Source organism: Typopeltis vanoorti, chromosome 13 (assembly GCF_054136105.1).
Source record: "Typopeltis vanoorti isolate ZY-2024b chromosome 13, IOZ_Tvanoo_1.0, whole genome shotgun sequence".
Classification (NCBI taxonomy): domain Eukaryota; kingdom Metazoa; phylum Arthropoda; class Arachnida; order Uropygi; family Thelyphonidae; genus Typopeltis; species Typopeltis vanoorti.
This window is the reverse complement of record NC_143561.1, coordinates 70,777,528-70,797,392: the sequence shown is the minus strand read 5'-3', so window position 1 is coordinate 70,797,392 and position 19,865 is coordinate 70,777,528. Positions and strand designations below refer to the sequence as shown.

General features: G+C 34.9%; 1 protein-coding gene across 1 annotated transcript in view; it reads right to left on the bottom strand.

Annotated features, from left to right (window-relative positions):
• The window catches only part of LOC150100276 (uncharacterized), a 127,183-nt gene that overhangs the window by 39,166 nt on the left and 68,152 nt on the right, over positions 1–19,865 (bottom strand). Inside the window, exons 4-5 of the mRNA XM_090403070.1 lie at positions 16,216–16,386; positions 4,802–5,016 (exon numbers count right to left, since the gene is read on the bottom strand). Of these exons, the coding sequence (XP_090259196.1) occupies positions 4,802–5,016; positions 16,216–16,386 (386 nt within the window). The remainder of the gene's footprint in view (positions 1–4,801; positions 5,017–16,215; positions 16,387–19,865) is intronic.

Genomic DNA, 19,865 nt, shown 5'->3' with positions numbered 1-19,865 from the left:
GTAGGCAGGACAATTTGTAAAAGTTTTTGCTAATAGCAAATATCTCAGTATCTCTTCCAGCTTGATCAGTGGAAACGGAGAAGAGAAATCAGTTTGACTTGTTGATATTGAAGTAATCAAGGAAGATGACCCCCATTCTTTAAGTAACTGGAAATATAGTGAAACTTCAAAGACAAATAAAAAAAAAGTTTTCATTACTCTGGAACATTTTTCAGCCAGCAACTCTTAGACTCATGGGCTTTGGCATTACATTAGTGCAAATGAGATCACCATGATTTCTCCTCTAATTTCCTTGGGCTGTCTTCTGAACTAAACTGTAGCTGTTTCAAAGACAAATAACGAGAAAGGTCAGAGTGATTATCAGAATTTGAAAAGAGAGGGAGGAAATAAATGTGAACAAGTGAAATCAACTCAGAAGAGATTGAAAAGAGTGGGAACAGATTCAAGATTTGACATTCAATGACACAGGATGCTAGATCTGACAAATGCACAGGTGAGGCTGACAAAATTATGTCAAATATAGTTGGGAAAGTTGAGGCAGATGGTAGTCATTGAAGCTGAGGTTAATTAGAAATAACAGATTGAATTCAGATGCTTGAAAGTGATAGCAAACATTTCATATATGGGTTAACATTGCAAATGATGAACAAATATGCAAGTTTTTTTGTTCTTTTTATTTTTTTTCAAATGATTGTTTTCTGAAAGAGATGTTTTTTGATCCATATTGTTCATGAAATTATTTATGATAACTAGCATCAGCCTTTCTCGAAGTGTGGTCCACAGCCTATTAGTGGACCTTGCAGTTTTCTTGGTGGGCTGAAAGAGAATTTCATTAGTGAATAAATATACTTTTTATTTTAGTTTATAAATTTTTAGATACAGTTTAGAATGGGATATATCATCATCATCATCGTCAAATTCCTGACATATACCCTCAGAGGTGTATAAGATCTTATGATAGTACCACATGAAAATTTATCTCATTGCTAACTTCCTATTAATTTTCCACCAGATTAGCCTGTTATCTGTCAACATTCCAATATTATTATCAGATATTATATTTCTGTCCTCTGAGGCACTTTTTTACTCTATCAATCCAACTACATCTTGGTCTTCTTCTGCATCTTTTTCTTGTTTATCTAATCTTTCCTCTTCCATTCTGTTTAAGTGGCCATACCATCTAAGATTAGCTCTGCTAACACATTCCTGAATACTAACAATATCAAGTTCTTTTCTAAAAACTTAAATACAGATCCTTGTTATATTCCCATGATTTTTCAACTATATGTCTTAAAAGCGAAAATCTGATCTTGACAACCTGTTTGGCCTGAACCCAACCTTGTTCTTCTCCAAGCTTCTCCTCCATTTTTCTTAGCCATTTCTCAAGAATACTTGAATAAATCTTACCAAGAACACTCAATAGAGAAATTCCCCTGTAATTCTCATATTGAGCTTTATTCCCCTTTTTTATAGATGTAAATGTAAATGGTACTATGAGCGCTCTACTCCAATCATCTGAAATTCGACCATCCTCTAACCAGGCCTTCTAAATTATGCAATGTAGCCACTGTAAAACTTTTATATCTCCATATTTCAGCATTTCTGGTTTATTATTTATGAATATGATTTACACCAGCTGCCCTTTCACATTTCAGATTTGTGATAGCTTTTTTCTACTTCAAGTACAGATATATATTTCAGATGGCATTCCTGCTGAGTGTCTTCTACCACCATGCTGTTACGCGTTTCATTTAGCAATCGTTCAAAGTAATTACTCTGCACATCAAGCATATTTTTAACCTCAGTTTCATGTCCCCCTTTATTATCTCTCATTCCTTTTACAGTCCTCCATTTCTGTGCTTTTTCAATAGCCTCTAGAATTTTCATTTTCAATGTTCTTACTAAAGTCTTCCCATGACTTTTATTTAGCTAATTTTACACAAAGCTTTGCTTTCTTACATTTTTCTCTATATTCCCTAAAAGCACAGGGTGACTTACTTGCCAAGAACTTTTGATATGCCTTCTTATTTTCCTTGACTGCCTCTTTAACTTCCTGAGTCCACCATGGAGGTCTGATTCCTTGTGGCATGTGGTGAGGGAATCCTTGCAGATTCCCTCACCACATGCCTCTCTGACTGAATCTTTTTTTCTTTAAGGTTTGCCACTAAATCTTTAGTTCTTGTTTTGCTTTCAGTTTTTCTTGAATAATGTTTGTGTATTTGAGTCTACAGTTCACATCTGAAAGCAAAACAACAAGCAAAGTTGAAGAATGTGTTCAACTTTGATTTGTTTCAAACCTTTATTACACATTCTTCTTTTCATTATGAAGTTCAATTTTATCCTGCTCAACACTAAATGATAATCACTTCATATTTCAAATCCTCTGTACACTCTTGTGTCCTGAACCAGCAATGACAATAACACAGTCAATGAGACTTTTCTTATTCCTTGAATCTTCTCTCCACATGAATTTGTGCACATTTTTATTGAAATATAGTATTAGTAATAACTAGTCCACCTGAGCAGAAATTTAGCAGGTACTTACCATTATTTGCTTTGATCTTTTCTCCAAATTTTCCCAAAACATTTTTATATGTCTGGTAATCATTTCTTACTCTGCTGTATAGATTTCCAACAAGGACCAACTTTTCCTTTTGTTCAACTTTGATTCATTTCAAAACTTTCTTACACACCCTTCTTTTCATGAACTTCAATTTCATCCTACTGAACACTAAATGGTGATCATTTTCTATTTCAAATACTCTGTATACTCTTGTATACAGGATAGCATGTATTTAAAAAACTATTAATTTTAAAAAAATTTTTGTATAATTCATGTAATTTCAATAAAATAAACATATTTTTTCAGTTAATGATGAAAAATTGGAAGAAGTACAAATATGCACCTACTTGGGAAGCTTACAACACAGAGATTGCCAGCCTAAACATAATATTAAAGTATGCATTGCTAAAGCAACTATTGCCGTTCAGTCATTTTGGAAGGCCAATAAAATACATCTAACTACAAGACTATCTCATCGATACCCTTATTAACTGTCTTACTATATGGATGTGAGAGTTGAATTTTGCTAAAGGAAGATAAGAAAAGGCTATTGGCCTTTGAGATGAAACGCTATAGAAAACTTTTGAAGAACCATACACATCTAACAGATGACAAGATTAGAAGGAAAATCCACTCCACTGCTAGAACACAAGAAAATATCACTAAAATACACCAGAAACAGCTCCAGTGACTGGGCCACATAGCTAGATCAAAAAACTTATCTAAAATAACATTAGAGGGCTTGACTTCTGGTGAAAAACACTAGAACAACCTAGAATCACCAGGATAGATAAAATTATAAAATGGACTAATTCTTCATTCTCCACCTTGTTAAGAAGATCCCAAGACAGAAACACCTAGAGAGATCATGTTAGGACTGTCACCTTTATAGTGCACCAACAGTCTACATAGACTATGGGTGAAGAAGAAGTATACTCAACACATAAGTGTATAATGTTACACACAATAAGTCACTATGTCGCCACTGTATGTTCAGAAATAAGTGGCTGCCTCATTACTTCCATGAATGCTTGAACTTGAATAAACAAATACTTTACAAGTGTCTCATTTGTAAAGTATTTAATAATTCATAATATATTTCATTCCTATCCTAATTTTCTTGAACTTAATTTTCCACTGAAAAATATTAAGGTTGTGTACATTATGCCAACTACTCCAAAATTTTGAACTTGGGGGAGGGGTATATGGAAGTTCATCTCTTATGGTCAAATATAACCTTTCATATTTTACAATAATAATAATAATAATAAGCATAATATTCTGCAGTATGCTGCATACAAGTGTGTAATGTTGCATAGAACAAGCTACTGCATCACCACCATATATCCTAAATGGGCTGCAGTTAGAAAAGTTTGAGAAATGCTGACTACATAGTTGTGTTCTGGGGAGGAGTTAAAGTGTATGGGAATGCAGTGTAAGGAAAAATTTTTGAAGGCATACTCAAATCTCCTGTTCAATGTTATGGCTTTGATAAAAGGATACAATCTGGCAGAATAAGTAGCAGCAAGATTATTTACTAGCTGGTCAAGAGTAATAATGTTCCTATGCACTATAGTATTTGGCCTGGAAAATTGCTTTACCCTTAAATGGGTAGGTTTAAGGTCATTATAGTGTGTCTGACATGTCTTTGAGACATCTCACTCACACTACATGTAGGAAAAAGAGGATCAGAAAGAAGTCCTACTCTAGGGAACCAAACCTGGTAACAGTCGGAAGCAAAGTAACCTAACAAAGTAGGTTACTTTTATTCCAATAAGCAGGGTGACCCCTAGGTAGTATATGAATGTCATCTATCATATTTAAATTTAAAAAATAAAAAAGTTGAACTTTTGCACATATGTTGACCAGTGGCTGCTCATGTTCTTACATTCATTTTGATAAATTATAGAGACTACTACCATGTTAAGAATCTCATGACATGGAAACCCATGTCATGAGATCTTGAGTATAGGATTAAAACAAAAATATAATTTCTTGTCAAGTATAATACAAAATGAGCACATTAACCACTCTAATGACCATTATGTGTGTGTGTGTATGTATGTATATATATATATATATATATATATTATATTGACCAAACTATGAATATGAAGTGCAAAGTGGTTCAATATATTTCATTCATTGTGGCCAAACAAGTGGTTAAAAAAAAAAAAGAACATTTACCAACCGTTTCAATTAAATACTGGAATATCAAATACTGGAACACAAACATACCTATTCAGTGATGGAGTGTTCTCCCTGAATTTTATTGAATACTTGATAATAGATGACTCAGATAAATCATGCACATTTGGAGTAACCGATTTTTTGGAAAAAATGGAGCGTGGAGTAGTATATAGTGCTTTTGGAGTACAAGTCTTCCTTTTTTCATCAGTGGTATCCATTTGCTCCATCATGTTAACTAACGTTACTATATAGTCTCCAAAAGGCTGTTAAAATAGAAACATTGCATAATTTATGAAATCAAAATTTTAACATCTCATCTGCACATGTAAATAACTTTTTTTGTAACAGTGGGTGGGCAGGTAGGTAAGTAGCTGACTAGATAGCTTGTTATTCTCTTTTATTCAACTTTTTATTCAATTAATAAAAAGTTGAATTATATTTCTTATTTTTTTTTTTAAGTTTTTTATTGTTTTAATTAGGAGCAATATGAAACTAAGTTTCAGGATATTTGCATAGTAACAGTTTTTATCATTACATGAAATTTCTATGGAGTCTAAGGATTCAACGTGGGAGGAGGCCATATCACACCACACTTGACACACTGTCTTAGTGTAGTGATAGTGTGCTGTGGTTAATTATGAGAGAATGACTTAAATAGGCTGGCAGATGGGCAAAGGATATCAGCTGCAGTTTAATGTGGCCAAGTGCAAGATAATACACAAGCTGCTTGCTACAATGATAGAAATAGACTACAGGAAATTGATGTGACAAGGGATCTCCACATTGACAGCAGATAAGGAGTTGAAATTTAGAGAACAATATTGCAAAGGAGGCAAAACAGCTCATCAGATTACACAGATCTAGTCACCTGTATTCCCTGGGGAGATGGTGGAAAGGATCCAGAGATGAGTGACAGATTGGAACAAGTCTATGCAATATTCTCTGTGAAGATTGAAGATATGTGGATTATAAAGGGTAATAAATAGGAAGAAAAGAAGAGAATAGTAGAAACATATCAGTTATTAAAGGGGTTTTTTAGGTTTGACACAAGACTTTTTCAGTGCATGGTAGCAAGTGAGAAAACAAGGAGATTGTGGATAACAAAGCATGCAAGTACTTTTTACTTGGAAGATGGTGAATAGACAGACAAATATTTTAAAAAAGATAACTGGCAGCCATTCAATGAAAACAAAATGGAAATAACTAAAGAAGAATTAGAAATCATTTCTTGAAAGGAACAAGAAATGGAAAATCACCTGGAGAAGATAAGTTAGGTTCAGAATTATATAAATATGCAGGAACAAGGATTAAAGAAAGACTTTTATTATTTTTAAATAAAATCTATTCAACAAGTGACCCACCAATAGAATGGAATAAAGCAACAGTGATCCCTAAATTTAAAAAAGGTAATAGAGATGACCCTAAAAACTATAGCAGTACAAGTATTCTAAATTCCTGTTATTCCTGCTTCACCACCTGAATGACTGCCTATCTAAAATAGGAAAGTCTTATCAGAATAACTCCTCAATAAAGGTTTTTTTTTTTTTTTTTTTTTTTTTACAGTTATTGATGATTAACCTAAGTTTTCTCAGTTATACCATCACGATGTTGCATGTATAACATGTGGCTCTTTCTGTTTCAAATCAATCCATTGTTGGCGTTCTACCTTGTAATAAACTGTCATTGCCACCAAACATTCACTGTAATTTTCAGAGCGAAATATTTGGCTTTATCTAAATAAATTATAATGGTGGCTATACTGACATCCTGAAAAGAAGGGTTACTGTCATTCATTACTCAAGTTTAGTTCATTTCAAATAGAACTATATATTTCAAAAATGACTCCATATCATGTCAAAAAGCTAAAAGGGCATGCAGTGTTTTATACTGACATTTCCTATGGTTAGGAAAAAGTAGTTATTTTCACATTTACAGTTCATCCTATATAAAATGTAAACATGATATCATGAATTCAGAACCATCATATGCTCTCTGATTTCTAGCACATCTCTGATGTGCTACAATTTTTTTTTTTTTTTTGTGTGTGTGTAGGGTTCCCCAATTCCTCAACCACCCTTAGGACAGGTTGAGCCCTCCTAGTGAGAGATTAAGTACGTGTTTTATGACTGTAGATCCGTGTGCGATCACAGACCAGTTTGCCTGTTCTGAGGGACGAAAAACACAAGTTTCCGGGATAAAAAAAAAACCTCTACCTCCATATGAGACTGGCTAACTCACCTTCAGTCGAAAGAGACTAGATAAAGGCATTAAATGTATTAATTAACAATATAAAAAATTTTCTTGATTATAGTCTAACCAAGTGCAAAATAAACTTCCAACATCTTTCTCTAAATCCAGAGTAATTTAATAATAAGGTGGTACACCGGTTGGCAACTCATATAGGTAAACATGACCTCTCCTTTGCTTCTGCTTTAGTGTCACCACCTCTGGGTCTGTCTCCCACTGACGAGACCTCAATAAAGGTCGAAACCGGTCTGGGTAGTGGCCCTTCCCTCAATGCATAGCATTATACATGTCCGCAAAGGCATGTGCTTTCCATGGTGGGAGATACTGAGACAAGGAGTGATGAGAGCTTGGTCCACCTTTGCTCCGAGTTGCCAACAGTTGCACTACCTTGCTTCAGTCGTGAAGATATTTTCAGGCACAAACTTTGTTTGCTCACACTTGGATAAGGGATTAAATTAAATTTATTATATAACTTGGGATGTAAGGAAAAAGTTGGATTTGAAGAGGGTTCTGGGAAGAGTAAGGAGAAAAAAGTTCAACTGACGATAAAGCAGGCCATAATTTATACAGTGTTAAAAAACAGAGTGAGATTAACAATAAAATGGGCAATAATGATGTCGAACAAGTGTACGTAACCAGTGAAAAATAGCAAGAGTGAATGATAGTGAAAAAAGGATGCAAGAAGATTTGAAAGCTGAGTTGGTAAAGATAAGGCAGGAGAAGGCAGATGCAGAGTGAAATGAAGAAAATTGTAGATGTGCATGGAAGAGTCAAGAAGACGAAAACAAATGATGTCAGTATAAAAATGGTAACAAAAGACCTGGGAGCGGCATTGTATGGTGATTCAATTATTAGAGGTGTGGTAAACAAGAAGATGCACAAGGTTTGTTTTCCTGGAGTTAAAATGAATACAGTGATTGAGATGTTGGATATGAGGACTAAGCGAGCAAAGGAGCTGGTAATGGTATTAAGGATAAACGACTTGACTGGAACAAGAAGAATGTAAGATTAGATATCAGAAAGTTGAGACAGATAAAATACAATAGCATGATAGGAAAGGTAATCAGTGTCTTGTCCAGGTATAACAGTGATGAGATGAGGCTGAGAGAAAGAATTATAAATGACATGTTAGCAGAAATGTATGAAAAGAAAGGAGTGCAGTTTGTTAATGTGTGGAATGAGTTTGAAGGAAGAAATGGTGATGGACTGCATTTGAATGGGTTTGATATGAATCATTTCAAGAGACTGCTGCTGGAAGGAAGAGTAATGAATGCAGAGAATGAATCTGAGCAAATAAGAAGTGACACAAAGAGCAGGAGAGTAAGGAAGGAGAGACTGAAAATTGGTGATTATTAATGAAGAAGTGAATAGCATGAGTGTAGAAAATGAGAGAACAAGTGTGCAAGACAAACAGTATAATTGGAAGACTCAGGGTGGACAGGAGAACACAGCATGAGAAAGGTTAATGCTCCAAGAGGATGTGAATGTGTGTAGACAAAAAGGGAAGGGAATGACTTGGGATGCAGGGAAAACAGTTGGATTTGAAGAGGGTTCTGGGAAGAGTAAGGAGAAAAAGAAATGGCTCGAGGAAAGTATGGAGAAGTGACATCCAATAAGTGGTATCAGTGAAACTTGTTACAGATCTGGGAATGAGCTGTTATGTTTGTATATGAATGCCAGAAGTATCAGAAACAAGGGAAATGAAATGGTTGCATTGATTGAGTTTATTCATCCAAAATTGTTGGCATAAGTGAGACATGGTTGGATGAGGATGACATTCTGACAGGAATAGAGATGGAAGGGTATGATGCATTTTGTGAAGATAGAAAAGGTAAAAATGGTGGTGGAGTGCTATTGATGATAGAAAAACAGTTATGTTCGCACAGGATACAGCTTTGGGGGGGGGGGGGTAATGGTAATGGTTTTGAGGCAGTACAGTGTGAAATAGAGATGAACAGAATGAAGTACTTTGTTGGCTGTTGGTATAGATCTGGTAATGTGGAGGAGAATGACCAGGAAATGTATACCAAATAAGCAAAAAAAAAAAAAAAAAAAAAGCAAACAAAGTTTGCACCTGAAGTATTTTCAGGACTATCATTTGAAAGACCCAGAGGAAGACCAAGATATAGGTGGATTGATACAGTAAAAAGCACCTTACAAGACAGAAATATAAGACCTGATAATATTGGAGTTTTGACATTTAACAGACTGATTTGGAGGAAAATTGTAGATAGGAAGTTAGTAATGATGTAAATTTTTCATATAGTACTATCATATCCTGTACATACCTTGAGGGTATATATCAGGAATTTGATGATGTATTTTCAGGATTAGGGCAACTTGTATAAGGAAGCTAAGACTTCACATCACTTGCCTTAGTGAAAAAACTTCCAACAACTTTCTCTAATCCAGAGTAATTTAATAATAAGATGTGACACCTTTTGGCAACTCATATATGATGATATGACTTCTGCATTACTTCAACCTTAGCATCACCTCTGGGTCTGGCTCCTACTGAAGAGACCTCAATAAAGATCGAAACTGGTCTGGGTAGTGACCCATAATGCATAGCATTACACGTATCTGTATGGAGATGTGCTTTGCATTATGGGATACTAAGGCAAGTGATGTGAAGTCTTAGCTTCCTTGTACGAGTTGCCCCAGTCCTGAAAAGACTTCAGGTGCAAACTTTGTTTGCTTACATTTGTATAAAGAATTAAACCAAGTATATAATTTCTTGGTATCTTTAATTTATAGTATAACCAAGAGAAAAAACTTCCAATAATTTTCTCTAATCCAGAGTAATTTAATAATAAGGTGTGACACTTTTTGGCAACTGGTATATGATAATATGACTTCTGCATTACTTCAGCTTTTGTATCATCTCTGGGTCTGGCTCCCACTGAAGAGACCTCAATTAAGGTCAAAGCCAGTCTGGGTAGTGACCCTTCTCATAATGCACAGCAGTATACATGTCTGCAACGAGATGTGCTTTGCATTATGGATACTAAGGCAAGTGACAAAGTCTTAGCTTCCTTATATACATGTCTGCAAGGAGATGTGCTTTGCATTATGGGATACTAAGGCAAGTGATGTGAAGTCTTAGCTTCCTTATACGAGTTGACCCAGTCTTGAAAATACTTCAGGCGCAAACTTTGTTTGCATACACTTGGATAAACTAAGTATATCATTTCTTAGTATCTAATTTATAGACTGACTGTGAGTCAGGAAGAGGTATATGGGGAATTAAGCAAAGTTGATATTAATAAAGCTTTGGGACTTGATATATCACCATGTATTTTAAAGGAAGTTGACATCTGTCTTGACATATTTTTTTTAATATGAGTCTTAAACTGGGTCGAGCGCCAAAGAAGTGGAAAAAAGGCAAGTTTTTATCACTTCATAAAGGAGATGACAGAAGTCAAGCATCAAATTAAAGGTCAATCTGTGTGTCAGGTGTTGTGGTTCAAGTGTTGGAAAGACTGGTGAGAATCAGGATCCAGAATTGGGTTGACAACAATGATATTATCTTTCATGGACAGCGCGAATTTGCTAAAGGGAGGTCATGTTTTAGTAATCTACTTATTACAATAAGGTGACAGCAGCATTGAATGCAGGAGATGGATACCCAGTAGTATACTTAGACTTTTCAAAGGCTTTTGATAGATTACTACATGACAAGTTGATAGTCAAACTAGAGCAGATGGGGTTGGATATTAGACTAGTGCATTGGATTGGAGATTGGTTGCCTGAGAGGTATCAACAATTTGTGTATGGGGTGGGGGGGGGGGGAGAGTAATATCCCAGAAGACTAAAGTCACTATTTGTGCCTTAGGGGTCTGTTTTAAGGCCACTGCTGTCCCAAGTTTAATCTATATGTTAATGATATTGGGTAAGATTTGGATGGTTATTTTCAGTTGTTTGCAGATGATGCAAACTTGGGACGAACTATGAGGAGTAGAGCAGATTTGTGGTCTTACAAGAACACTTGAATAGACTGAGTAAATGGACACAGGAGTGGAAAACTAGTTCAATATTGCAAAATGTAAGGTTTTAAAATTTGGAAAACAAAGATGGGATGTAGAATTTACTCTTGGTGAGGATATATTGTTTGAGGTGGAGGAAATAAGAGATCTTGGGGTCATGGTGAATAAGGATTTGAAATTTAGAAGACGTATTGTGAAAACTGTGAGGACAACACAATGAATTCTGGGAATAATGCAAAGGACACTGACTCGTAGAAGTAAGGATGGTCTCATTCCATTGTACAGGGTGTCCCAAAATTCACGCAAGATTTAAATTTAGCGCCATTTGTGCAGTAAAGTGTTGCCAATGAGAAAAAAAAAGACAGCGTGACAGCTGACAGTTAAGGGTTATTAAAAATGGAGCGCTACATAAAAGAACAACGCATTTTCATTGTTGAGCAATATTTTAAAAATAATGAAGGTTTGGCAGCTACAGTTCGCAATTTTCGTACAAAATATGCTTGGAATAGTGATTTAACTTCATCAACTGTGAAAAGATTAATTAAAAAATTCAAGGAAAATTTTTTTTAAAAAAATTTGATTAATTAAAAAAAAAAAGTTTTTTTTTAATTAATCAAAGATTAATTTAAAAAAAACTGGATCAATTAGTGATCTTATACACTCTGGCTGTCCATCAACAAGTCATTCAACAGAAAACATTGAAGCAGTTTGTGATAGTGTTGCTGAGAGTCCAGGAATATCAATTTGGCACCGTGGTCTTGAATTGGGCATTTCGAGAAGCTCTCTACAGCGTATTCTCACGAAAGATTTGCATCTTTATGCTTACAAAGTTCAATTGACTCAAGAACTGAAGCCTACTGACCACACACAGTGAAGAGAGTTCGTTGAATGGATTATGGAACAACAACAAGTGGATGCTTATTTTTCGAACAAAATCATCTTCAGCGATGAGGCTCATTTTCATCTTGATGGCTTCATTAATCGACAAAATTGTCGCATTTGGGGTTAAGAAAATCCACAAGTGATTGTTGAGAAACAAATGCATCCGCAACGTGTCACTGTTTGGTGCGGATTTTGGGCTAGAGGCATCATCGGTCCATTCTTCTTTGCAAATGCGGCTGGTAAGGCAATAACAGTTAATGGTGCTTGCTATTGCGACATGATAATCCAGTTTTTTGTGCCTAAATTGCAAGATATGGATGTGGACGACATGTGGTTTCAACAAGACGGTGCCACATGACATACAGCCCGAGAAACAATTCAATTACTGCATGAGTCATTTCCTGGTCGTGTAATTTCCTGTTTTGGTGATCAGAATTGGCCACCCAGATCATGTGACTTAACGGCGTTGGACTTTTTTCTTTGAGGTTTTTTGAAGTCTAAGGTTTATGCCAACAAGCCCACGACCATCCATGCCTTGAAGGAGGAAATTGAATGCTGTATCAACAAAATTCAGCCAGATTTATGCAAAATGGTCATGGAAAATTTCGACAAAAGAGTGCATATGTGCCAGCAAAGCAGTGGAGGCCATTTACCCGATATGCTATTCCATGCATAACCCTATACTGTATACTTTATGAATCAATAAGAAATTACAATTTTTAATTAAAAACCTGTGTTTTCTATCAAAATTACTTCTTGCGTGAATTTTGGGACACCCTGTATAAGGCTCTGATTAGGTCATGTATGGACTACTGCAGATTTGGTCACCTAGTTTTCAAAAGGATGAAGAGATGTGGGAGAGGTTCAAAGGTGATTGACCAAAATAGTTTCTGATCTCTGGTTGAGATGATGCAATTTGCAGTCTAGTGGATATGAAAAAGAGGGGGTGATATGATAGAAATGTACAGATCATTAACGGGTTGTTATAGGATTAATGTTGAAAAACTTTTCATGAAATGGTGGGTGATTGGGGAAGAACAAGAGGTTATTCATGGAAGCTATATAAGGAAGGTGTAAGCAGGTTTTTTGCATGTGAATGATTGGAATGCATTGCCTGAGAGCATGGTGTCTGTAGAGAATTGAATATGTTTAAGGTGTAGTATAATGAACTGTATGACAAAAGGGACCTCCTGGATGAGTCTGTGCCTCCATGAGGTCTTGGGATAACAATAATATCTTTCACTCTTAACAGTTTTCTGATATCCATTCTTACAAGCTCTCTCTATGTCCATACAAGTCATTTCTTTCAACCACCACCACCAGCTCGCTTGATTGTCTGCTTCTTTTTATCTAACACATCAATGATTCTGCTAATTCTCCCTCCTGGAAAACACCTCACGGAATTTCTCATTTACCACACTTCTAATAATGAAATAGTCACACATCGCTATTTGAGTCATTTGTAACCTCTTTTTCTCTGCTTTCCTTCATTCTAACCCTTGTATACTAATCCATTCTTATCCCAAACTTTCCATCTTACTACGTTTATTTATTTTCACTTCTCATTCTGATCAACTTATTTTTCAATTCATGCAGCCTGGCAATTACACTGTCAGTCTATCATTTGTTTTTGTTTTTTTTTCCTCCTCATTTAGACATTCTTTCACTTCCATAGTGTTATTAGCTTTCATTTCTTCAGCTATACTTTCTTTTGCTTCTGCAGTTCTGCTCACCTCCATTCTGTAATTTATACAATCATTTGCTCTTGTAATTGTTTCCATCATCACCAGCCAATTTTGCATTCACTGATAACTTGCAGTCTAACAGAATATCAAACTTTTGACATATCCATATTCTCTATCGTCTCCTGATCATTCTCTCTGCAAACATACTCTTCACATTCCACCACGTATATATGTGTTGCATTCATGAATGACAACATATCATTCTCTAAAAGTCCACACCATTAATTACATTTGATTTTTGCACAGCCTGATTTACCCGAATTCCCAATCTTGTGTGATACGCAATTTGGTCGTCATTCACCACAAGCATCAAAAATCCTAAAAATAAAAGTCCGTTTTGAAAACACAAATCTCCACAATCACTCAGTTATGCCAACCTATAAAATATAAACAAAACTACACCAAAACGCAAATCTAAATCGCTATTTTACTACAAAAATAATCTTTTCAGCAGCAATTTTCACTAGTTCTTGACTAATTGGCATTCTAGCAGCTGCCTAAAGTATATCAGTACTAAAAAGTTGTACAGGAAGAAAAAAAAAAAAATTATAACCAAAGCTGTTAAGGGATATGCAACTGTAATTATGGACCACACAAATTATAACAGAAAAATAAGTTACCTTCTAAAGGACTCACTCCTCTACATATTGGATTAAAGACTGGGATCCTACCAAATCTCAAAAGAAAAAAGTTTTAAAATTATTATTTTTTTTTTTTTAAAAAGTTACCAAATTAAAGAAATTACAAAGGCTAAAACTTTATCATATCCAACCACCCTGGATATATGGGATCCCCAAAATTCACAAACCTAATATATCTCTTTTTCTAGTAACTGATGGTCCCACCTACAAAGTAGCCAAACATTTATCCAAATCACATTTCCAACTTCTAGTATGAATATTTTTTAGATAGTATATTATCTAGTATGAATATTTTTTAGATAGAATATTTGGTTCTAGATAGAACCAAATATTCTATCTAGAAGAATATTTTACCAAATATTCTTCTAGATAGAATATTTGGTAAAACAAACACTTAAACCAACATTTTAGTCATGTCATGTTGATGATGTATTTGCTATTTGGCCTCAGAGCCTAGACACATTAGATATGTTTTTAGCACTTTTTAACAGCCAACATCTGAAAACAAACTTCACAACAGAAAAAGAAAGTAATAACTGTCTCCCTTCTCTCTTCTAGGCATAGTGACACAACTACCTGATGGCTCATTATCCTTTTCCATTTATAGAAAAGGAAGGCATACAGGAAAGTATTTAAACAGTAATCACACCACCCATCTCAACAGTATGGCATCCTAAAACATTTGCGCACAAATCCAGGGGTTATTTGTTCATATGACAGCCCTTAATTGCTGTTTAAGAGGCACTTGTAATATGAGAGAATTCTTTAAATTAAAACAAAATACACAAGGAATAAGTGGTATACTATTTATTTAAGGCTATATATTTCGGCATGAATATTACAGACCATCATCAGTGGCTACAATGGTTAATTACAAAGTAAAACACAAACAATGGATTGATTTGAAACAGTAACAGCTACGTGATGTTATACATAAAACAATGCAATGATATAACTGAGGAAATATTGTAATATTAATTATTCATTAGACTGAAATATATGGCCTTAAATAAATAGTATTACTTATTCCTTGTGATTTTCATATAAATTTAAAGAAACAGTTGTTAAAATTGAGGTGACTTCACAACACTTGTTTTAGCCAAAGGCTTCAAACTCTACCAGTGCCTAGTGTGAGACCACCACTCTGCTTATTGGAGGCCTGAAATGGCTTGAAAAAGTTACATGTCTGGTGTCTAAAGCAAGGTTTCTGGACAAAGTATAAAAAAAATAAAAATACATAAGAAATATATATATAAAATTAATAAACACAGTAAACAATTCACGATAAGAATGTAATATAGGTTTACAAAAGCTTCTTGTGGAGTGAAACCACATAAAAAAAAAAAAAACAGACATAACTGCATTTTCTGGGTATGAGAATGATTAAAATAATGTGTAAAGAACAAAACAGAAACATAATAATAATAATAAGCTAACGCCTTTTTATTCCCGTATACAGGGAGTAGGCAAGGCCATTTAGCCCTATCTAACTTTTGGAGACTGAGTGGGCAGTTCAATCTCCACTGGTACCAATCAGAGACAGATGGCCCAAGGCTATAACTAATTAAGCGGTACACAGTGAAGAGAGACGGCTCAAATGTGCCGCCATCTCGTGGTCCCTAACACAATATATTTAATGTCTGAAATAATGTGGGTTCTATGGTCGATTTTCTTGAGTTTACAGGACGAAAAACCTGCTTGCTCGTGCCAGAGATCGACTAACTCGGGAACCGGTCGAAAAAAGGCTTAGAAAAATTTCCTCTAGTCGCCGACTAGACTCGAAACCAAGTCTTCCTTCGTGAGGCCAAGCGCCGTGGTGTGCAAATGCCACAACCACTGAGCCACACAGGCTCTACAAAACAGAAACATTTGATTGAAATTTAGTAATAAATGGCATCTGTTATAAAGGAAATAGAATATGTTATATTTACATTTTTAACTGTTACATTATTATGACTTACCTCACCACAATTGTCTGATGCCTCTTCCAACAACTCTGTAACCTGGTCCACATTTCCCTCTTTTTTCACAAGAAGGATCCTGCACTCCCAAAACAGAACGTTAGATTTTATACTAGGAAAATGCTTTAATAATTCAGCAAGCCAAGACTTCAGATCCTGAACACAATAACCCTAATAAAAAAAATAATGTAATTAATAATAATAAATTAACATATTTATTTTAGAGCTCTTCCTAGATATAATATTTAAACTAAAATTAAAACAAATATTAAACAAAGTTATTTTTGAGTTAGCTAATATTTTTGTTTATTTTAAACTATATACTACACTCATAACAAGATGTGACACCTTTGGCAACTCATATATGAAAATATGAGTTTTGCATTACTTCAACCTTAGTATCACCTCTGGGTCTGTCTCCCATCGAAGAGACCTCAATAAACATCGAAACTGGTATGGGTAGTGACCCTTCCCATAATTCACAGCATTATACATACCAGTAAGGATATGTGCTTTGCATTATGGGATACTAAGGCAAATGATGCGAGTCTTCACCTTCTATATATGAGTCCTGAAAATACTTCAGGCGCAAACTTTGTTTGCTTACACTTGGATAGAGGTTTAAACCAAGTATATAATTTCTTGGTATCTTTAATTATATACTAAAATCAGTTTATTATTTTTTTAATATCAAACACAAGATGTACCATTTATAGAACAACAGTGCCATGTGTGGAGTTCAAGTTCTTTTCTAATATCCTCATTTTTAATATGATATTATCACTGATACCATCTGTTCACAACCCTAATCTTTCTCAGGACTCTCATATCTGCAGTCTCTAGTCTTTGGTCAAGTGTTTATTTCTAAGCAGGCTCTCAGATCCATAAGTTAAAACTGGTTTAAACACTGTCTTGTATACAGCTAATTTAGTGATTAGACTAATTTCTCTCTTATTCCATATAAATTTATTCAGTTGACTTCCTACCATACCAGCTTTGTTGATTCTGTTGTCTATTTCCATATTTAACTTACCACCTTCACTAAAAATCGTGCATAAGTAGATGAAATGTTTTACTTGTTCTATAAGTTCTCCATTTCCAATGCAGTTAATATTTTCAATGCTTCTATTTTCATTGTCTTTGTCTTTTTAATGCTGACCTTCATACCATATCTATTACAACAGTTATTCAATTTAGTCATGGAATCTTGCAGACTTGTAGCGGATTTATTTAGAAGTATAACATCATCCGCATAAAGCAAAGAGCTGAAATTAACACTTCCAATTTTGATATCAGGTTTAATATGACTTTCCTTCATAATGTGATCCATATAAATAATGAATAAGAGAGGGGATAATGTACAGCCTTGTCTCACACCAGATTTAACATTAAACCATCTTCCTGTACTTCCTTCAATTCTAACCACTCACTTACAACTCAAATAGAGACTAAGTATTGCTTGATATAATGCCCCATTCACACCATATAACTGTAGCATCTTGAATAGCTTCTCTCTTGAAATCTGATCCTGACAGCCTGTATTTGGCCTGAATCCAGCTTGTTCTTCACCAAGCTTCTCTTCCACAATCCTTCTTAACCTTTTCTCAAGTATATACTTGCATATATCTTACCAGAAACACTTAGTAGAGAAATACCTCTGTAATTCTCACATTCAGTTTTATTTTCCATTTTATATATATATGGGTACTATGAGAGCTCTACTCCAATCATCTGAAATTCATCCTTCTATCCAGCCCTTCTGAACTATGCAGTGCAGCCACTGTAAGACTTTTACACCTCCATACTTGAGCATTTCTGGTAGAATATCATCTACTCCAGCTGCCTTTTCACATTTCAGGCTTTTGATGGCTTTTTTTCTACTTCAAATATGGATATGTATTTCTGATTGCATGCCTGGTCAGTGTCTTTTACCACTGTACTGTCACCGATTGTTTCATTTAGCAATTTTTCAAAGTAATTACTCCGTACTTCAAGGACATCTTTTTCTCTAGTTTTCATGTCACCTTTATCATCTCTAATTTCTTTTACAGAACTCTTTCTTCCATTTCTGAGCTTCTTCAACAACCTCCAGAATATCTTGGCACCTTCTTGATATTTATTTTCTATGTTCTTGCCAAAGTCCTCCCATGACTTTTGTTTAGCTAGTTTTACACAGTGTTTAGCTTTCTCACCACGACTCTCTGGCTGAATCAATCAATGTTTTCTTTAGGATTTGCCAATGAATCTCCAGGGTTTGGATCCTGTTCTAAAACTCTTTCATTTTTTCTTCAATAATGTTTGTGTGTTTTAGTCTACAGTTCACATGTGAGAGCTGCTTAATTTTTATTCACTTTAAAACTTTCTTACATGTTCTTCTTTTCAACATGAAATTCAATTTTATCCTGCTCAAGACTAAATGGTGATTACTTCCAATTTCAAATCCTCTGTACACTCTAGTGTCTTGCACCTGTGAGAAAACATTAACAATAATATAATCAAAGAGACTTTTCTTATTCCTTGCCTCTTCTCTCAATGTTAATTTGTTCACATTTTTATGTTTGAACATTGTGTTAGTAATAACCAGTCCATGTCCTGAGCAGAAATCCAACAGATATTTGCCATTATTATTAGCTATGCTCTTTTCTCCAAATGTTCCCAAAATATTTTTGTATGTCTGACAATCATTTCCTACTCTGTTATTTAGATCCCCAAGAAGGACAAACTTTTAATTTTTCATTGTGTCAGTTGCTTTCTCTAAGGCCTCAAACAAATTCCTCCACTTCTACCTTAGTAGAACCTCCTGTGGGACCATAGGCACAAATAAGTCTGATTGTTTGGTTCTCCATTCTGATATTTGCTCACATTACTCTACTTGAAATTGTCTGCCATTCAAGACGATTAGCCTTGTATTTAGTGTTGAATACTATGACTACTCCTGTTCCTTGATTGTCACTGCCTGATTATAACATTTTGTATTTATTGCTCAGAAAGATCTCATCAGTTTTTGGTTTTTTCACTTCAGTCACTCCTATTATGTTGATCTAGTACTTATCCAATTCTTCAGCTAGCTAGCTCCATTTCTTTGCAATTCAGGCTTGTTTAAAAAGTTTGGTAAATTTCCAATAGACTGCGACAATTCGTTCATTCATACCAGTATCGGCACATATCTTTTTCATGAACCCTGGCAAACGTTTAGCCACATGCAATGCATAGTTCTTGTTTGGCACATATTTAAAATGACTGAGTTCGCATTTTTCATAAAAATGGAGAAAAAACAAGTTTCGTGCAGTGATGAAACACTTTTATTTGAAGAAGTGGACGGCCACGCAGATAAAAGCCGAGTTAGATGCAGTTCGTGGTTACTTGCACCAGCATTAAAGACTATTTATGTTTGGATAATTGAGTTTAAATGTGGTTGTAAGTCCATCGAAGATGAAGCATGCTCCAGATGCCTGACTGAGGTCATTACGAAGGAAATGATTGACAAAATCCATGGTATTGTTATAGAAGACTGCCGAGTGAAAGTGCGTGAGATTGCCGAGATTCTAGGCGTCTCAACTGAATGGATGTATAATATCCTGCATGAAAAATTGGACATGAAAATGCTGTGTGCACAATGGGTGCTGTGATTGTTGACTGTTGATCAAAAA